Source organism: Ornithodoros turicata, unplaced genomic scaffold (assembly GCF_037126465.1).
Source record: "Ornithodoros turicata isolate Travis unplaced genomic scaffold, ASM3712646v1 Chromosome13, whole genome shotgun sequence".
Classification (NCBI taxonomy): Eukaryota; Metazoa; Arthropoda; class Arachnida; order Ixodida; family Argasidae; genus Ornithodoros; species Ornithodoros turicata.
This window is the reverse complement of record NW_026999307.1, coordinates 1,586,715-1,609,028: the sequence shown is the minus strand read 5'-3', so window position 1 is coordinate 1,609,028 and position 22,314 is coordinate 1,586,715. Positions and strand designations below refer to the sequence as shown.

General features: G+C 46.1%; 2 protein-coding genes across 3 annotated transcripts in view; both read right to left on the bottom strand.

Annotated features, from left to right (window-relative positions):
* LOC135372059 (zinc finger protein 28-like) overlaps positions 1 to 22,314 on the bottom strand; it is an 80,065-nt gene that overhangs the window by 33,001 nt on the left and 24,750 nt on the right. The gene's annotated exons all lie outside the window — the stretch shown is intronic.
* Positions 1,925 to 5,851, bottom strand: LOC135372157 (uncharacterized protein K02A2.6-like). Its single transcript, XM_064605846.1, has one exon. The coding sequence runs from the start codon at positions 5,849 to 5,851 to the stop codon at positions 1,925 to 1,927; it is 3,927 nt and encodes a 1,308-aa protein (XP_064461916.1).

Below are 22,314 nucleotides of genomic sequence, written 5' to 3'. Positions count from 1 at the left end.
ACAGAAAAGAGAGGCAAAATCTGTTGCCCGAATCTCAGCACTTGTGGCTTTTTTGAGATCATGCAGCTGTTGCTGCTTATCTGAGAATCAGAAAAGTGAAATTAATAAAAAAGAACAAGACCCAAGCACTAAGTGATGCGTGTTCAGCTATCGAGGTTAGGAGTCGAGTAGTCTTAAGGCGGTCCTCTCCGGCCCTTGTTTGCGCGCTACTATCGAGGGATGGCAGCACCGCCGCGAAATTGTTCTCTTCATATTTTTTTCCCCTCGGCGCTGGGGGCGGAGCATCCCGCTTGCGCATGTGTCGCAGACCGCAGTGGCTTTGGAGGAAATAGTCTTCTGTCACTCGCGCGGCGGTCTTTCCGAAACCTTCGCTCGGAGGGAACGTGGCAACGAGGCTGGTTTCACACAAGTTTTCATGGGCCGAGCACGGGCATATTTATGTGTATGGGGCTGTTCACAGAACTGCTGCTCTCAATTACACATGTTTCAATGGGATCCGTGTGATCCCAAGAGAAACTCTCCTGACGCCGCTACTGCACCGAAACTTTTCTCGTTTCACTGGCACCTTTTCGTTTTCTGCAATACGCAGTCCAAGTTCGCGGACTTTGTTTTCGTCGGCCATCACGTCGTGCATGCGTCCAGCGTGTTACATCAACCCTGGGCTCGTAACTCAAGTTTCAGGGGTCGGATTCACAAAGAGCTCGTGCGACGGAATATGTCGTATCTCCGTCGTACGGGAAAGTTACGACGAAGTGTAGATTCACGAAGGGCGCGCGTCGCAAAATCTTCGCAGCTTACGGCGGAATCCTGCGAGAGCTCCCGAGCAGTCTTACGAAGAAAGATGGCGCCGTTATTTGGCAGCGGTGGATTTGGAGACGGCAAACAAAGACTCCGTAATACGCGCCAACGCATTGCACTTTGGCACAGAACCTTCGAGACCATCCCCGAAGTGACATTGAAGCACTTTTTTGCTTGGTAACCTTCAACAAATGCTTCAACTTTGTGCTCCGTAAAATCGGGTCGCAGGGATTTTTCAAGCATCCCCTACACCACGCTGAGACACCCCCAACACCCCTCCAAATTGTCTGCAAGAAAGACAAAAGAAGCCATAAAAGCTGCAAAACTGAGTGCCACACACACAAAACACCCTCACCCACCCCCTCCGCGAGACGAACATACTGGGAATATATTTGCTGTGTCATCGAACGCGTTTCGCCTGTGATTGCAGGGCATCCATTATGGCTACCGAAAGACCGAGAGCACGTGCAGTAACAAAACATTAGGGGAGGAACAACTTCGTCTTCTTCTACTGGGACGACTCTTATTGGTGCGATCACAAATTTTCGTCATCGTTACCATAGCGAAAACATAGTCTCGCACCCTTTGGCTGGTCGTCTCCGATGTGCACGTGACAGGAAGCGAGCAACTTCCTCTTCCTCATCAAAGGGGGTACCCTCTCCACTACGATAGCTTTGTCAATCGCGCTTACGACGCCGTCGTACGCGCGTCGCAGGCTACGACGTCTTAGCGCATCTTAGCGTAACTTACGATCGCGTTTGCGAATCCGACCCCTGCTCTGCGCATCACATTCTCATCGTGATCATCATTACAGATCTCATAACCCCCCTGTGAGCCATGGGGTACTGGTCCAATATTGTAGTGGGGAATTTCCTCAGTCATGATCATCACGTATGTGTTGTTGTAGCTCTTTGCAAACTTGAAACTGTTTTAGTCATAACAGGAGCGAACAAGACAAGCGACCAGTCCGGTTAACAACCACATGCAAAAATCGTTTATTGGCTCGCAACCACGTGCCAAATCCCCACGCGCTCGATGCGCACTTCGTCATCTTCGATGGCTATAACACATCCCCCTCCTTTTGCAGATAAAGTCAAGTCAAGTCAAAGTCAAAGTCAGATAAAGATCAAGCTTGATACTTTTTTGGAGGGATGACGCAACGCCCTCTTTTTGTGTGCCAGTGGGTCGTGTCGGTGCACTGTTGGTCTGTCGGTACGTCGGTTGAAGTGTCCGTTTCGAGGTGGCTGCTTTGCGGAGCGCTCGCTGTCGATGTACTGGGCTCTGGTTGGCCTGGGAGAGGAACTAGATGCGTCCTGTTCCTTCTGACTTCTCCCTGCTCTGTGGAGACTGAATAGGACCTGGGTTGCGGAGTCTGTCCCTGGACAACGCCTTTCCGTTGCAGATCTATTACCCAAACATCTGTGCCGACTCCAAGTGGAGGTAGCTCCCGCACCCCATGTCTCCTATTGTAGTGCCTCTCTTCGTCCCTCTTGTTTTTAGTTTCGAAGGCTGCCACTTTCTTGTAGTCAGGGGTGTACGGTACAAGCTGTAACTGCGCGACAGGTACGTTCGTGCGCAACCGTCGTCCCATTAGAAGTTCCGCTGGGCTATAGCCATTTTTCAAGGGTGAAGCCCGATATGCTAGCAGCGACTTGTACGGATCTTTTGTCTTCTTCATAGACATTTTAACGATCTTCACTGCCGCCTCGGCAAGTCCATTGCTTTGCGGATAGCCTGGGCTGGATGTAACATGTCGAAAGCCATACTCCGTTGAAAATCGGGCGAAAGGGGAGCTGCTGCTCTGCGAAAACTGCGGACCGTTGTCGCTTATCACAACTTCGGGGATTCCATGTCGTGCAAATATGGATTTGCAGTGATTCACGATGGCTTCGCTGGACAATGAATGTAGCCGGATTAGCTCTGGGTATCGCGAGTAATAGTCAACTACAATGAGCCACCACGATCCCTGGCAATGGAACAAGTCCATAGCTATTTTCTGCCAGGGCCTGTCTGGGAAGTCCGTTGTAATGAGGGGTAGCTTCCTGTTTGTCTTTAGTTGCAGGCATTCGTGACAGTTCTTCACCGTTTGTGCGATGTCGTCGTTGATACTTGGCCACCAAACAGCATGTTTAGCTCGTGTGGTGCATTTTTCCAAGCCGAAGTGGCCCTCGTGTAAAAGCTGGAGAATCTGTTGTTGACAGGTCTTGGGAATGACAATCTGCGTTCCATGCATTAGCAGACTATCGGCTACTGCCAGCTGGTGCCGTGCTAGCCAAAAGGGTTTAAGGTCTTGCCCGAGATCCCGTCGAGTAGGCCACCCGTGTCTGGTGAACCTGATGATATGCTGACACGTCTCGTCCTTCTCCTGTTCTTGCTGTATGTCAAGTAGACTTCTCGCTGTCCCTGGAAGGTGAGTCTCAACATAGTGGACGAAACACTCGATCTCCTCTGTAAGGTCTGTGCCGTCCGTTTTCCGGAGAGGTGTACGGGACAGGGCGTCTGCCGCTAGAAGGTATTTTCCTGGCACGTACGTTATTTCGTAGGTATATCGCATGAGACGCATCCGCATGCGCTGTAACCTCGGCGTCAAGTCATCAAGCTGTTTTGTCGAGAACAGGCTCACCAGAGGCTTGTGGTCGGTCTCGAGAAGAAACTTTTTCCCGATCAGGTAGTCTCGGAATTTCTCACTCGCCCAAAGCAGTGCCAAACCCTCCTTTTCTATTTGAGCATAACGACGCTCGACATCAGTGAGAATTCTGGAGGCGTAGGCGATGACTTGGTATTTCCCGTCGTCTTGTTTTTGTCGCAGGACAGCTCCGAGGCCGAAGGAAGATGCGTCCGCGGTGACGACCGTCTCTTTGGCTGGGTCGTAGATGCCGAGGACAGGGCTTGTAGAGAGGATTTGTTTCCATTTCTGAAACGCCTCTTGTTGTGGTGCGCCCCACACAAATTCCTGCTTGGAGCTTAACATACACGATAGTGGCTGTAGAAGTTCTGCTACCTTGGGTACAAAGCGTGTAAGGTACGTTGCCATCCCAAGTAGCCGCCTGAGGCCCGTCTTGTCCGTAGGGGGAGTCATTTTGAGAATGGCGTTCACCTTTTCTTCGTCAGGCCGAATGCCTGAGCCGTCGACGATGTGACCTAGAAAGGTCACTTGTGAAACACTGAATATGCATTTGTCCTTGTTGAGCGACATCCCTGCTTCTTGGATGCGTGTCATTACAGCTTCCAAGTGATGGTCATGTTCGATTTGATTTGCTCCCCAAATGAGTATGTCATCCATGTGACACAAAACTCCGTGGAGGTCCTTCAGCAGCGTTGCCACTCGTTTTTGGAAGTGTTCTGGCGCGGACGATATCCCGAATGGAAGTCTGTTGAAGGAATATCGCCCAAACGGAGTTATGAACGTCGTCAAGTGTTTGCTTTGTTCGCTGAGCGGTATCTGCCAAAAACCCGAGTTTGCGTCGAGTTTACTGAAGACCTTTGCATTTTTTAGCATTGCGAGTGAATGTTCGACAGAAGGGATAGGATGAAATTCACGCAGTACGTAGCGGTTGAGCTGAGTGAAATCAATGCAAAGTCTAATTCCTCCTGACTTCTTTGGGACGGTTACCATTGGCGCACACCAGGCTGTCGGTTCCATGACTGGCGTTATGACTCCTAGCTTCTCCATATGTTGAAGTTCCTCTTTGGTTTTTTGGTATAGGGGCAATGGTACTCTCCGTGGCGATGAAAGGGCAAAGGGCCTAGCATCAGGAGCTAGCTTTATGTCATAATCTCCTTGTAGAACTCCCAGTCCCTGAAAGACCGTAGCATATTCCTCGAATGGGGATGCCTTCGAGAGCATTTGTATTGTCGGAAGGACTTTGAGGCTGTCTATGGCTGGTTGACCAAGTAAACATGTAGGAAGTTCCTTCAAGACGTAAATGTCTTGTTGGCTTTCTTGTCCTTGAAAAACTGTCTGGAGAGAGGTCATACCGGTGACCTTCAGCATTTTGCCGTCTGGACCCCGCAGGCGACGTTTGGGAGGTTCGAGCCGGATTCCCGTGAAGTGCTTAAGGAAAACGCTCTCTGGTATAACCGTTTCGTCAGCCCCTGTGTCAACTTTAAACGTTAACGGTATTCCTTGAACAAGGACTGGGACTTGCCATTTCGACGTTCCTCCATGAGCTACAACTCCTAGAAATGCAGTAGTTCCGTCGGGGGCAGATTGGGTCTGCTTAGCCGAAAGGCAAACTGATGAGAAGTGCCCCTTCTTCTTGCATTTGGAGCATATCTTGTCTTTTGCTGGGCAGTCCTGTCTTGCGTGCCTGTCACGGCCGCACCACCGGCAGAGCTTTTGGGAAGCTGACTTTGAAGAAGGACGGGTTGTGCCTGCGTGAATCTTCCTGGTTGCCAGTCTCCTTGAATCGGACCCCGGTGACACTTTGTGCGTCGTTAGTCGATGTACTGTAGCGTCATTGCCTTTGTGAAGTTCAGCTTGCTGCAGCCGGACAGTTTCTCGCTGGCGAGCCGCTGTGATAGCCTTTTGTAGAGTGAGTTCAGAGTCGAGCTGTAGTTGTTCCGAAACTTTCTTGTCTCGAAGGCCTGCAACCAGTCTGTCGCGAATCAGTTCTTCGCGCAACGCTCCATAGTTGCATAAGTCTGCCATTGAATGCAGGACAGTCACGAATTCCTCCACAGATTCCCCATCCTGTTGTACTCTCGTGTTGAACTTTGCACGTTCAAAGATGATGTTGCGGCGCGGAACGAAGTAGGCATCGAACGCTTCTAGCACCTTGTCGAACTTGCGTGCGTCTTCGGGACTAAGCTTCAGCGTGGCGTATATGTCCTCCGCTTGCTCACCCATAATGTAGATCAGTGCATCTACTTGGCTTAACTCAGCCTTGTCGTTGAGGCCAGAGGCAGCACGGAAACGTAGAAAGCGTTTCCTCCAAGTGGGCCAGTCATTCGGTGTCTTGAACGTGAAAGGTTCCGGTGGCGTTACATTGAATGTAGCCAAGGATGCCGTAAACGTCGAACGCTCTTGTGTGTCGCCGTCGGGGAGAGACATCGTTGTGGAAGCGTGGTTATGTTCTAGAACTTTCTGACACCATGTTTTAGTCCTAACAGGAGCGAACAAGACAAGCGACCAGTCCGGTTAACAACCACATGCAAAAATCGTTTATTGGCTCGCAACCACGCGCCAAATCCCCACGCGCTCGATGCGCACTTCGTCATCTTCGATGGCTATAACACAGAAACTCTGTAGCTTGAATGATTCGGGAAAAATTCTGATTTTTAGAGAGTGGAATGAAATGGTGACAGTATCATGAGAGGGGGAATATACGCCGACCGCTGCTTCAACAAAATGCAATCGCATTGGTGGCCCTTTGAGAATCGTTCTTTCGAACACACGACCAGTAAGTGAACAATATTAGGGATCCCCTAGGCTTGAGATGTAAGGCTGTAGATTAAAAAAATCAATCGGTGTATAAAAAGCTAATTTTTTTTATGCTTCGCTTTTTTTTCACCCTCCTTGCTCTCCTCATGGACGTGACGGTTTCCTCCTCGTAAGCGCAGAGCCGTCGAGAGCAAGCGGGTTGCGGCCTGACCTTGAGCTATGATTCACGTATCGTTTGCTCCTACATTTGTCAATGCTTTTATTGTTTTTAGTGGCGGCGCGTGTTCGAGATGTGGCGTGTATGGCCCAACTGCTCCGATCGTCTCGGCTGGTTTGTCATCGCTTTGCAGCTTTGCTGACCGTTTCACGAACGGCTTGAAGTGATAATCCATTTGGACTTGCTTACAGAATGAGGGACGCTAATTGGGGAGACGGAACTGAGCAAGACCGAGTGACCAACTTGTGTCTGATTTTTCGTTCTTCGCAATTTGGGTGATAACATTGTGCACATTTACAGCATGCGGATTAGGCGATACAAATCTATCAAGTAGCCATGCGTTTCGTATTACCACGGTCCCTCAATACTCTTTCTGGTCAGGAAACTCCCGCGAAAAGTTCGCTTAGGGCGTCCCGACGACACGTGGCGGCGCATCGTCGCTCGGGAGGAGACTTTCGTGTCCGCCGCTGCCTGCGCGTATCGATTACATGTGTTTCTGCGTGTGTTTGGAAGTGAGAACTTTTTCTTTTTTGGTGCTTGCGTGCGTAAACAGAGGTTCACTTTTAAATATCCTTGAAATTTACTGCAATCTTTGCACTCTGTTCGTGTGTAAGAATGATCTACACAGATGAAGGAGACTGATACGAGCACGCAGCATTTTGGAATGACTATATTCCTCGGAGCCTTAACTTTACGAGAAGTGAATGAAAATATTTTTTTCTTTGTCTACAAAACAGCGATGACTTGGTATACGGGAATAAATACAAACCATTCGCTAATAGCCTTATTGGAGGTGTACTGCGATGAGCGTGATTTGTGGAGCATCAAACACTATAAAATCCGTAAAATTTTCAAATGATAGGTCCTTCAACATGATGTCAATACAATAACATTTCTTATGGTACAACTTGCGAGGAAAGATGCAGCAGTAAACGAAGTTAGCTAATACCGTTTACGCACCCGTTTACATACCGGCTTATATATTCGTTTTTGCTGAATCGGAAGCGGGGAGAGGGAGGGATGATGTTTTCACTTTTTACCTTTTCATTGTTCTTTTTCCTTTCTGATCTGCAATACGTGAAATTTTTCTGCGGCCTATACACTACAGACTCTAGAGCTCCTTCATGGTCGTGTATAGTGCTACAAAATATCGTTTCTTTGGCTTCATCATTACTTCCAAGCGAAAGACTGACTCATTAAATTTTCTGCATTGCTCCTTACTTATCTCTTTCCGGTTATTATATTTATTTGGCACCAGATACTGCAACGTTTTTCTTGTAAATGTAGTTCTTGGATAGTCCTAAAATTTATTTCCGAGCTATGAGAACAGTGGCCGCTCCCACATAAAACTTCATTCTGTAGCAGCACACGCCGCTACAATTTTATCATTTTAAATAGTTTGTCCATTGGAACGTCCTGGAACTGATCTGACTGATACACCGAGCCTATCTCCAACGCAATGAATTTGACACCTGAATCTCGTCAGCCAATTTCTATAGCTCAAAAGTGCTATTAGGGCCACACTTCAGTAAGCGGAAATTCTATCCTGTTAATTTAGTAACCTGGCTTAAATCATGTTGGAATCTCCTTATTACAACTGGTTGGTCAGTCAGTCCAAGCCGCAAAAATAGTAGGAATACTTGAAGGGTTCTTCAGAAATCTTAGCATGGGATGATCATGTGCATTATGTTTAAAGGGAACGCATGAGAGCCATTGCTATCTTAAGTCGATACATCTTCCCAAAGTGTGTAAAGATATCCACAATACGTCAATAGTGTAATATAGATCAGTTATGGTCAACCCCATCGAAAAACAACATAAGTTTATTTCTTCACCGAAAACGATCGAGTCATGCGATTTATAGCATGTGTATCCCCCGTCTCTCATACCACCAGAGACGGCTTTCAGATGATCATGATTACAACGCAGGATTTCTATAAGTACTTCTTCTGAAGTCTTATGTCTTCTCTGAAATAGAATCACCTCGTAATTTTATGTCAGCTCAGATTGCAACAAACTGCATGCTACGAGGAAACCATGCGTTTGGAGAGTTTCGCCCTCACGAAATAACTACCGAAAGCGGCATTACTATATAACACACCACTATAGTTTGTGTGATTGTGTAACAGAATGAATTAATATCTTTCTCAACCTTCATTAAGAGATGTGAGTGAGAGTAAAATCAACATTTTCCGTGCCAGAAAAAGACAACAACGAAAGTTGCAATCTACGCGGAAAATCTGCAAATTTACGCTAACTGAACTAAAATGTGCGGGGTGAACTCATGAACCTATTCGAGAATTATTTATGCTCTAAACCCGAAGTGAACTTTAAAAAGTAGCTGATCAAATCTTCCCTAAAAACACGCAGCGCTATGGAAACGTCGTCTGCTCCACGAGGGTGTCTCCTCCCAAACGACGCGATCGCCCCATGCGGGAGCAATTGTCCCTAAGTGACCTTGTCTATTGTATTCGAGCGGAGTTTCCAGACCAGAAAGAGTATTGAGGGACCGTGGTATTACAGAGAAAGCACAGTATTCTGTACCTGTCTGCTGCAGTCCCAGTTGGAATCACACCACACACATCACGCATATATATGGCTTTATGAGCAACGATAAAGGACATAGTCGCTGGCCGTGTCTCCTGTCTATGTTGGTATCCGGCTTTCTCTTCTACTGCCCACGCGTTGGAGATAGCGAATTTGAGGAACCAAACAACCACTACATTCTGATTATGGCTGGAGACACAGTACATGCTGCACAGCGGCGCACTATCGCTATGATTTCAAGTGCCATGCGCCTCACCTCATTTTGAGTGTGCGTGCCTGCTTAAGAATAGTGGAACACAAAACAAATAAATATAAAATGATGAAACGAAGCGGTCTTCTTGATTGACACATACACTCACGCACACACGTAATAATGGAGTGACGATGGAATGGGAAGTTCATGGAATGCGTGACCGTTTTCGAGTGCACTGGAAAATGGGTGAACACGAAGTAATCTTGTGTACTGTCTTTGCACTAATTGAAGGCATCAATGATTGATATGAGGAGGTTGAGGAGATTGAAAAAAATAAGCCCACTTCGCACATGTAACCATAAAGGTCAGAATGGAAAAACAACAGGCGCCTGCGACAGATTTGTATCTGTTCCCGCGGACAGCTTTTGCTTTCAACAATGCATTTTCGAACAATGTACAGGGTAACCCCTTGTATTCCATACATATTTTTATATTATTAAATAATACTAATCATTTGTTTTTCTTTCTTTCTTTTTTTGCCTTGAACCACCAGCAAAACTGTCTTTATTGTGGTGAGATACAGTTGTACAAAGAAGTGAGGGTTGGACTTAACTGCGGAGTATCGTTGTTCCAAGTCCAGTTTCACTCACTTCGTGTGGATGGAAAAAGTGACCGCCACAAACGACAGCATAAATCTTGATTTTGTTAGAGGATAGCTTTCCATCGGGATCGGGTACACACAAGCTCAAGAACTAACACCATCAGTCGGCCTCCCATTCCTGTCGCGTAAGCTCTACCAGAAATGTGAGAACAAAGTTGGGGGAAAACCTTCATTAGACCTTGTAGGAAAAGCGACATTAGACTCCATGAAGGGAGCCGCGGCAGAAGAGGTTGAGCTTGCCAAACAGTGGAAGGAGTGTCGCTATCCCAACGGCTTTGGAACATCCCAGTCATGGTAGATGGAGGATGGGTGGAACAAGCGATCTTTCGGCCATGGGTACAATGCGAATAGCGGGGTGGCTGTCATTGTCGGTCGTTACACGCGCAAGATTCTCTACATCGGAGTACGCAACAAGTTCTGCACAACTTGTCGATGCGCTGAGTCGGAGCATAAGGAGCCTCTACCGCACTCGTGTTCTTGCAACTGGAAATCGTCTTCAACGTCCATGGAGCGAGACATTATTGTACAATGATTCAAAGAAAGTGAAGAAATGTACTGCCTTAGGTACACTGCATCGATTGGAGACGGAGATAGCAGTGTTTTCGTTCCAGTCGTTGCATCCTTACGGCCCTTCAGTGAGAAAGGTAGATTGCGTCAATCACATGGCAAAAAACTATACCAAACGGCTGTATAACCTAGCAAAGGACACTCAAACATTCGCCACAGCTATAAGACGGCATGGAGAAGAGCACACTGCAGTATATCGCCCGCTGCGGTCAGTAGCCTGTGCCATCAACTGAAGAACGGCCCATACCACGTATTTGGTATCCACAGCGGCTGTCCAATCGAGCACTGCTCCGTCAAGAGAGGCGATGCTGTGGAACTTGAAAGCAGAACGGAAAAGGGCTATCTCCTTCTGAGATCCAACATGATGATTTAAATCCAGAAAGCAATAGACGTACCCGCAGACAGATCCGATATGCTGCTCCTCGACGCAACAAGTAATGCCGCTAAGACCTACATGAGCATGGTGGCGCGTACAGTCGGTGGCAAACGCGTTGACTATGCAAAGGCTAAAAGTTACGGTAACAGATGTCGCGTCGCAGTACTTGCATACAACATGAGAGGTGCAAGATGACACGACTTCTATCTGCGCAAGTTTGTCGCGAAGAGTCCATCATCCGTTCTGAAGAAACTAATAACATCAAGACAAAAGCGCAAAGAACGAAAATGCAAAAGAGCGTTGCGGTTCGACAAGGCTCCACTGTCGAGAACACCCAAATTCGGAAGCACCGTTGAAGACAAGGCCTATGGAGGACAGTCTCAATTACCAGATCTGGACAGGACAATTTTTATTGAGAAAGCTAAAGACTTTGTGCGTGGCATACAGTTGAGCAGCCAGGAAGCTGACAGTCTGCAGAAGTCTACACTAGAACAGAACAAGTCTGACCTATGGCACTCACAAAAAAAGATGAGGATACCATCAACCTCAATACATAGTATATGTCGCCCACATAGAAAAACATTCAAGCACTCTTCTTTAGTGAAGGCCATAATGTATCCCAAGTCGTTCCGCAGCAAAATTGTCGGTACGGCATCGACCACGAGGAAGACGCAGCATCAGCATTCCAAGCGAGATACCCGAACGTTGAAGTGAAAAAACGTGGCATTTTCGTCGACCCTGATATACCCTACGTATGCACCACTCCTGACCGCCTTATCGACAACCACGGAATCCTCGAAATAAGATGCCCTGCAACAGCACAGAATCACATGACCATCGCAGAAACCGCTCGCAACCATTCCATTGGCGTAAAAATATCGAAAGACGGTCGCTTATATCTTCCAGAATCACACAAGTACTTCTATCAAATACAAGCTCAGCTAAACACTGCGAAGATGAGCTACTGCAAACTCGCAGTGTGGTCGTCGACGGACCTGCAAATTGTAAACATCAAGAGGAACTTTGCGTTCTGGCAAAAAATATTGCCTGACATTAGGAACTTTTATGTAGGATATATGATTCCTGAGTTAGTTGATCCACGAGTCACAAGACACATGGATCTACGGGATAAAGCAGTGGACATGAGCGAACTGGACGAACTATTTAGATTCTGTGGTAACTTCATCATCCTGGCAAGCTGCATAAGAATGCTATTCGTGTGCAGTGAGTGTAGATATCGTGTGTGTATACAGTCAGTCCAGACTTACTGTATTTACTGTACTGTATTTAAAATACTGTCTTTCAAATATAATTCGCGGTATTTTGGTACTCTACTTAATACATTTTGTTTTGCGTATTTGTACGCTATTTAAAATGCATTTTATGGTATTTTCTACTCAATACCCTAATTACATATTTTGGATCTCCCTCTCAAACTTTCTGTGTCTCGTCTTTTCATTATCTTGCTTGTTCAGTGGAAATTTCCTGAGTCCCTCGGACTTGACCCGGACATTGGCCCTTCTTGGAAGCCTCCATTTAGAGATCTTGCCCTGTGTGTACTAATCCTTTGCCAGTGAGGGTTCAATTATGTGTGCCCTGACGCGGTGACGCCGGATTCTGACCTTGCCGAACAGGGTCCTGCAGACGTTGGCTTTGTTTTGGGCCACATATACTTAGTGAAGTTATGTGGTACCTCTTTGTCATCTTTTTGGGACTTGTGTTTAGATGACTTCTATCACACAGCGGCGGCTAGCGTAGTGCGCGGGGTTTAGGTGATTCATGTCACATAGCAGCGACTTGCCGCATTGACCAATGACTTTTTGCGTTCAAGAATAAATAGTATCATAATTGTATTTCAAATACCATTTGAAGTATTTTACTCTACCTTAATTACTTCAATTTTCATGTGCTTATACTCTATCTTAATTACAATCTAACGTTAGTATTTATTATATTTTCTTAAACACATTTTTGAGTATCTTGTACACGTCTTACTCAGTCTACATGCAATGCAATCCCGGACTATGCACAACTTTATACGCTCCTGTTGGTGAGCGCATTGCGGAAGCAATCATACTGTGCATGGCTGGCGCATCCCTTTCATTCTTTTTGCAAGAAATATATCCTCCGCCCCCCAACCCCCCATCGAAATGTTGTGCAAATCACACCATGGGGATAGGGTGACGGGAGGAATATCCCCATGACTTGCCTGCGTCTGTTATTTGACGTATCATAATCGCACAATTCAACATAAGTTCACGGCCGAAAATATGATGTGCTGCACCATCGGTGCAAGCACGCGAATAACTGTGGATGAAGCCGTGTGGTTGGTCTCACACAAACCCTGTAGCTAGCCCCGAAAAAACTCAACGGACATCCATAACGAGCAAGACGCAAGCAAGCTCAACCGTCGTCTCATATATTAATAAGAGTAGCTGGATATTTTGTACCTCTTGTACTTACGGTCACCTGCATGAATGTTACTTATGATCACCTGTGTGTCCTTGCTGCAACTAAGCAGAACTGAATAACACTTGTCTATGCAGATGAACACTACAGTTGATTGATTTTGTTTTGTCCTCTTGACAACTCGTACACACTCCCACACTTAGGGATGAGTCAGAGTGCTTAGAAATGACACTAGGGAACGAAGAGAAACACATGCACGATAAAATTCCATAAACAGATGGTCTGATTTATGACGGACAGAACCTACTGTTGCATATGAGACAGCCGCACACGCCGTTCGAAAAGGCCTCATGAGTGGAATGGTACACAATTCGCGCGTCTTTCCGACAAACTTGTTCAAAATCAAGACACGTGTTCTCGTTCTCAAGCCACATTTCACGGGGGCTCAGCCCGTAGCGACCACCTAGTAACATCTTCGACATCTCAACATGCACACCTCATGTTATCGTGCACTAGTGTTGGTTGCATGACATGTCAGCACATCTTGACCAAGCCAGATTCAGCTATGAATACTGAAACACGCACCTGACACACAAAAAGCACAAGACGTACCTTCTCTTAAACACCTATTTGTATTGTGCACGGAAAGTGATTACGCCAATTTATGTCCTACTGATTGCAGCCGAGATCGCAGTAACAGGTCATGCGTGAGGAATATCGATGCACGACGCTGACGCTGGATAGAGCAGGCAAAGTCGTCTTGGATCCTCTTCCGAGCAACGAATTTGGGCGCATACAACTCACTTCGTTCGGCAGAAAGTGGGCGGAGCTGCTGTTCGGTATTGGTTATTAATCAGCTTTCACCATGATAAGACACGCGTCGTTCTGGCCCGTAGCCGAGGCAGGTTGAAACTAGTGATGCGTCGTTCGTGGACGAACCCTTCAAACTGAACTAGTCATTCGGGTGAATTGAACGAACTAGTTCCACAAGAAGCAAAACATTAGTTCCGCAGTTCAGTTCACTGGGCCTCGACACCCACATCCCATACACTTTGATGTGATGTCCAGAAGATGTGGGTTCGAGTCCTACAGCTGGCTAACCTTTTCAGCGACTTTCATCTTTCACATACACTTTAATCGCCTCAGAGTGTGACATCTGCGCCATCTATGGAACGTTTTGTAAAGCTAACACAATGCATGCGCGCAAGAGATGGGCGGGAGACCACCACTGCGCATAGCCTTGAGTGGCTGTGACACTGTGCTCAAGTGGGCTGTGTGAAGGAACTGAACTGGATGAACTAAAGAACTAAACGACGCCGTTGGTCGTTTTGAAGTAGTCGCAGAGGCTACAGTTGCTTGTCCACAGCGCATGCGCCTGAGGAAAAGCGCGGGCGGCGCGGCGAGGCAGAGCCCCAAGTGGACTGTGTGAAGGTGTGAAGGAACTGAACTGGATGAACTAAAGAACTAAACGACGCCGCGGGTCGTATTGAAGTACTCGCAGAGCCTACCGTTGCTTGTCAGAGCTGCTGCTCGCCCAAAGCGCATGCGCTGAAGGAAAAGCGCGGGCGGCGCGGCGAGGCAGAGCCTCGAGTGGACTGTGTGAAGGTGTGAAGGAAGAGAAGTGGATGAACTAAACAACTAAACAATGCCGCGGGTAGCTTTGAAGCACTCGCAGAGCATACCGTTGCTTGTCAGAGCTGCTCTTCGTCCACAGCGCTCGCGCTTAAGAAAAAGCGCGGGCGGCGCGGCGAGGCAGAGCCTCGAGTGGACTATGTGAAGGTGTGAAGGAAGAGAACTGGATGAACTAAAGAACTAAACGATGCCGCGGGTCGCTTTGAAGCACTCGCAGAGCATACTGTTGCTTGTCAGAGCTGCTCTTCGTCCACAGCGCATGCGCTTAAGGAAAAGCGCGGCGGCGCGGCGAGGCAGAGCCTCGAGTGGACTGTGTGAAGGTGTGAAGGAAGAGAACTGGATGAACTAAAGAACTAAACGATGCCGCGGGTCGCTTTGAAGCACTCGCAGAGCATACCGTTGCTTGTCAGAGCTGCTCTTCGTCCACAGCGCATGCGCTTAAGGAAAAGCGCGGGCGGCGCGGCGAGGCAGAGCCTCGAGTGGACTGTGTGAAGGTGTGAAGGAAGAGAACTGGATGAACTAAAGAACTAAACGATGCCGCGGGTCGCTTTGAAGCACTCGCAGAGCATACTGTTGCTTGTCAGAGCTGCTCTTCGTCCACAGCGCATGCGCTTAAGGAAAAGCGCGGCGGCGCGGCGAGGCAGAGCCTCGAGTGGACTGTGTGAAGGTGTGAAGGAAGAGAACTGGATGAACTAAAGAACTAAACGATGCCGCGGGTCGCTTTGAAGCACTCGCAGAGCATACCGTTGCTTGTCAGAGCTGCTCTTCGTCCACAGCGCATGCGCTTAAGGAAAAGCGCGGGCGGCGCGGCGAGGCAGAGCCTCGAGTGGACTGTGTGAAGGTGTGAAGGAAGAGAACTGGATGAACTAAAGAACTAAACGATGCCGAGGGTCGCTTTGAAGCACTCGCAGAGCATACCGTTGCTTGTCAGAGCTGCTCTTCGTCCACAGCGCATGCGCTTAAGGAAAAGCGCGGGCGGCGCGGCGAGGCAGAGCCTCGAGTGGACTGTGTGAAGGTGTGAAGGAAGAGAACTGGATGAACTAAAGAACTAAACGATGCCGCGGGTCGCTTTGAAGCACTCGCAGAGCATACCGTTGCTTGTCAGAGCTGCTCTTCGTCCACAGCGCATGCGCTTAAGGAAAAGCGCGGGCGGCGCGGCGAGGCAGAGCCTCGAGTGGACTATGTGAATGTGTGAAGGAAGAGAATTGGATGAACTAAAGAACTAAACGACGCCGCGGGTCGCTTTGAAGCACTCGCAGAGCATACCATTGCTTGCCAGAGCTGCTCTTCGTTCACAGCGCATGCGCTTAAGGAAAAGCGCGGGTGGCGCGGCAGAGCCTCGAGTGGACTGTGTGGAGGTGTGAAGAAAGAGAACTGGATGAACTAAAGAACTAAACGATGCCGCGGGTCGCTTTGAAGCACTCGCAGAGCATACCGTTGCTTGTCAAAGCTGCTGCTCGTCCACAGCGCACGCGCTTAAAGGTCAGATATGCCGATTTTGAAGTGCCGCAGAACTGAGCGATACTCGCGCTGTGTGTTCATTACCGAACACTGAATATGTGTGCCAAATATCTTGCTCCAACTGTTCGTAGTTTTTTAGAAAACAGTTTTTTTAGTTCCCACGCACAGCCGTCAGACCGTCGGCAAACCCTGCGCACGGGCGCACCGACGTCACTGCTCTCGGTTCATCTGGCTTTGGCTTGGCATGGACTCTTGGCTTGGCCGCTTGGCTTCTTTCGTTTCGTCCTGTGTGCATCGTACATAAGCGAACAGCTGTTATGTTGTTGCTAAGCCGGAAACAAAGCATATGACTATTTTTTTTTTTGCACGGCGTCGTTTGGAAAGTGCACTTCCTTGTTCTGACCTTGCCTTTTATGGGCTGGAGCGATATGATACGTGGTATGCCACGGCGAAGTTGTCGAAGATGCGACGGTGCTACGCTGCTACAACAATTCATCGGAACATTCAAGTGTTACCTATTATAAGCTGCCAAAAGACCAAGCAGTGCGAAGCTCTTGGCTGACAGTGGTGCCTGCTAATTTCCACTGCAAGGATTTCGTCCACGAATGTTATCACAGGTTACGCGCGACTCCAGAGGCAATTTGGAATCTCGGCACGAAATCGTCTGATGAAAATCTGTGGTGCCCGACGCACAACATTTTGAACGTGCCACGGAGGATCAAGGCAAAAAACGAGAGCAAAAAAGGTAAGTCGAGGTTCAGATATAAAAAATAGCAAGCTTAATGAATCGATTGTGCAGCTGTCCTACTGCGCTTACTCTAATATAACCACGATTAACAACACAATAGTATTGATAATCTAACTTCTGAATTATCACAGGTGCACGCTGAAGGCGGAAATGAAGCATGATCTGGCTTACATCTGGTGCATGAAGAAATTGCTGACACGTTAGTTGGAGTCTACCTCCACCAATAGGTATGACAATGTGATGTTATAATTTGAGTATTCACCTATGTTCAACTTTTCATGTGCGCTCGCATGCAGACATCTTGACACCACTTTTAAATCTGCCCTCAAAGTTACAACCTGTGCTTTCAGGGTGGAAAACAAAGGTCGCCATTCCGATTAGCTGCTATCTCCCAGTTCAAGCACTTTTGCTGTCTGGACACTGGTTCCTATGGACGGGGTGTTACAAGCTTCACGGTCTGATATAGAAGGTACGTTACATTAGTTCAGTTAATTTGTCTTTTGCACATTTTTGTTACTGTTAGCTGGATTACTGTTGGACATACAATCCTTTGGCACACCGAAGCTGATGTCGCCTCTGATAACGTTTTAGAATTTTCAGTGTCATCAACGTCCATTGAGGAAGATGCCTTTACTATTTGTGAATCTTTAATTGAAGAATAGCCCGGAATTCATGTTAACATTGTCTACTCTTATTAATTCACTGGCTGTGTTCTGAAAGCTAAGAAAAATGGAAACTATTGATTTGTCACAACTTCACACTGGATGTGGTACTGGCTTGACATGTAAGCTAAAATACCTGGATTCTACAATAATTGTGTTCAACTTGGTGCATTACCGTGGGCAATGCCACATTCACTACATTTTTAGTGGGTCCGGTGCACAAATACTGTGTGCATACTGCATACATACATACTGTTCGATAGGCGAAAATACCTGAGCAGTGCTGTGTAGTCGTTTTACCCAAAGTCCATACTCTTACTGCAAAGTCACAGTACGTAGAACAGCAATGTGCAGGTATGCTGCGATAGAGATTCACAACAGAAAGAAGACTGTTGAGAGCATCTAAATTTTAATGAGACGAGACTTTCGTGCACAAGGCTGCTCTTGTTCATGTCTAACATGAATTTACAAAATCCCAGAATATATAAAACATGTTGTAATGTAGAGAGCGAGGGTTGGTACAGACATAAAAATAATTATACAATCATATATAATAAAATAAAAAGGGGGTACCACTCCCCCCTCAACTCAACTCGACAACTCAATAACTCTACTTATTCTCTACCTTACAACATGTCATATATTCTGGAATTTTGTAACTTGATGTTAGACCTGAAGCAGCACGGCCTTCTGTACGAAAGTCTTCTTTCTGTTGTGCACAATCATTATACAGTAAATACGAATATCCATTTCTTGTCATTAAATGCTTTTTCTTTTTTTTTCTGCAGTGATGAGCATCCATAAGGACACATGCCAGAAAGGGAGTCTCTTTGAGATGACAAACCCTCATCACCTCATGAGGATACAATGGTTGACGAATGATTCTCAAGCGCATCAAAACTTCAACAAATAATTCATGAAAAAGCCAGTCAGTGCTAGCACCAGGAATTGAACATGGACCGTCCTGCTACCAGTCAGAGATGTTACATTTCAGGCGCTCATTGACTTTTGGTGAATTACTTGTTGACTTTGTCCCAAGGTGGAGCTCGCCACAGCTCATTTGCCTATCTGTTAATGTTGTGGCGTGTGTTGCGTTTTTCTCTTTGTGTGTTCCAGACTCAGAACGGTTAATTTGGATCAGGTCAGGTACGTTTCATTTAGACATGGCAAACATAAAGTGGTGTTTCTCAACACAACTTAGCAGTGGCCTTCATGCATTACTGCTACGGCCATTAAGCGTGAATGGAAAGCTGCACATTGTGCATGATGTAAAACCCCCAAGACTATGGAACACGAAGGGACAGACACAGACACGTCCCTTTGTGTTCCCTAGTCTCGGGGTTTTACATATGCATCATCTTCACCAGCTCGCTTGCTTCCTAGCCATTTTTTCTGCACATTATGTTCACTCTACTTTTATCGTGTGCTATATAATCTTGTTGAAGTTCTGTCAAACGACGTGTAATGCTATAAAAAAATTCAGTACACTGTTTATGTGGGTTGAATGGTAGCGCATGAATGCAGGAAGGAAACTGTCATGTTATGGCAAGTGTTTACGTATTGTACATTTAACTACTAATTTTATTAGTTAGCTTTTGCCGGCGTGTCATGTCAAGCCATGTTATATTAATTTGAAACATGTTCTTCTTAGTAGCCAGAGCAGCTGATACACAGTGAGAACATAGCCCGTGTGTGTTTAGCTTTTCCACCGCAGCCCTTGGGTTTCCTCCCTGATGGCTACACATGTCAGGGATAGGTTTCAGAACCGGTAGTTCCCGCCAAGTGTGAATTGCTTTTCAGGGGATCATCACGCTTGCAGATGAAACATATGGTTTAAATTATTTGCAGGACAGGAATTGCGTAGCTTCACACAAATACTACTACTACGACGTAAGAGTGGTTTCAAATCTAGCTTTTTTGTGTTCCTGACATTATCGCACAAGATGTAGTATCTTTGCACTATGATCTTTTATATGGGGGATATGTACAGTGCAATCAACAGATGCTATTTACAAATATGTGTTTTCTACTGTGTTGAAATGGGTAGTTTGTATCTGAGAGCCATAGTGAAACACAGGCAGCCAAGGACAGACTTTTGATGCCATCGAAAAACATGGCAACACATTGCCTAAATTTCCAGAACACACAGCTCAAGGCAGTGGTTAAATAACAAGTGGTTTGAGAAATCCAAGACAGTTGCATGTGTAAGCAGTCCGCTGTTGGATTTGCTTTTGTCCGAGATACGTTATCTCAAAGGGAACGCACGGGCACACTCAGAATGATACTAGGGCAGCCTGTGAAATAGAATGAGAAGAGGGGGAGATATATAACCCTTTTTTCTTGTCTGTTATTGTATTGGTTAAATTGTCATTTGCTTAGCAGCATATATGTGTATATTCCAGAGTCTGCTAATAAATATATCAGTTTAGACCTAGCAGTCGCACTGTAGATGTCTCATCCTGTCCTTGGCTGCTTGTGTTTCACTAAGGCCATGCTTGCTATTGCAAAAACAGAAAACAAAAAAATACAATAGAAAAACATGAAAAGAGCGACCTAAAGAGCTGCCTGTTCTAGTGCTCACATGGAGGCAATGCAATGAGGTAACATGTTCCATTCATGAACTGTGCGTAGTAGTACATATCACAACGGCAACCGATATTCAGATTTTTCTTGAAGTACTTTGTTTTTTGGAGCTTTGTTTGCACAGCCTATTATTGGAGCTTTATGTGATTTCCCTCTTGAGATATTTTAAGATTGCTGATGCTGTGCAGTTTGTTAATTTTGAAACTGTACTGTGCTGAGGTACAAAAACATAATTGTCATATCTACATTTGAGCACATAGGAATAATTTGTAAGTACTTTCCTTGTTGACATTAATATTTGCACCAGGTCACAACATTGTTGATTGATGGAAAATGTAAATAAATATATTTATTTGCTTGCCAAACAATGCACAAATGTCTTCTTTTCTAGTGAGATATTCCCTGTTTACCAGACATAAATGTGGAAAAGTTAAAGGGGCACAATGATGGTAGAGTCTAGCGTTGCTTTTTGCCACTTCACATATATTCACTGTTATTCGTGTGCACATGTAGGAATAGGAAGGTAGAGCATGCGCATAAAAAATTTCGTATGCAGCCACACATATGGTTCAGAAGATTAATTAGATGATGTCCAAGCATATATAATTGTTCTTCATGTGCAATGGGTATGCTAACGGATTGCTTCCATGAAGCCTTTTTATTTATTTTTGATAAATTCTTTTTATAAATGTTATTTTTTATTTTATATAAATTTCATATTACATGTTGTATACTTATATTTTTATAAATTTTATAAATTAAAAACTCAAGGTACACAGCCCCTGTAAGAGTGCCCTTTGCAAATGGTTTGGTAACGTGTCTAACTGTAAAGGTAAGAGGCAATCGAGAATGCTGCAGACAAGGTTGCAACTTACATATTGCTAATCATGTCCTACATACAAAGTGATTTGTACAATAATTCCTGAGCACGGAATTAATTCCAAGGCTGGCCAGTGATGTCACTCAGGACGACAAGTCACATAATTGCCTCTCACTTTTACACCCCATGGGCTGAGTTGTGAATTGAAAGAGCACTCTACAGAAGGATAAGGTGCACCTGATTTCTAGGATCTATGCTATGCCCTAACTCTTCAGACACCACATTTCTAAAAACACCATTTCTAAGTGGCAATATGTGCTCTGGTACTTCTTTTGCGTCTGCATAGTGTGCAACCACATGGCTACTGGAGCTTTCGTGTGCATGTTTTTGTGCGACGGTGCTCATTACAAACAATATCCAGATGTTAGACATAAAATGCAGTAGTTTGTAGCGTGCCACACAACGCAGCGTGACATGGGAGTGTGTGATTCAAAGAAAGCTTCTGAAAATGCACAGAATCCCACAAAAAGTTTAAAATTTCCATTTCGTTTTACGTCTCTCATCGTTACATACCATCGTCGACACTGTTGCAAATTGATAAATCGTACGTAAAACTTGTGCCATAGCAGTATGCGGTTTCTCAAATACATAGCACAATTTTTTCCTGCAGGAATAAAGCTGTCGGCATTTTCTTGCTAACACGGCTGTCGAAACGTCAGTCTCTACAATGGGCAAGTGCTGTAAAGGGGCTAACGCAGACGCGACTTGATACAAATTGTACGTGCTCACAAAACACAAACGACGAATTCCAGTCACAACATCGCACAGAGGTTGGTTCGCGAATGAGTTCGCAGCTGCTGCACTGTTTACTTGTCGCGGAACGGTGGAACCCGGCTGTCCGCCATCTTCAAGCACAGATACGTGAAGCCGCGAGAAGCCGTAGCTGAAATCCACTGACAAGTACGAAGGCGCGTACACGTCACAATGTCCGTTCGGGAGCATCTACGTCATAAAAATGGCTGCGCCCATGTGTGTTTCGGAATGAATTATCTATTTTTTTTTACATGGTACTGTACCGAACTGAGAGAATGAAGGTGCATTTTGGGGAGAGCTGGATGTGGGCTTTCAGAATATCACAACCGTTTCGACTATTTGGAATATCGGCATAGCTGACCTTTAAGAAAAAGCGCGGGCGGCGCGGCGAGACAGAGCCTCGAGTGGTCTGTGTGAAGGTGTGAAGGAAGAGAACTGGATGGA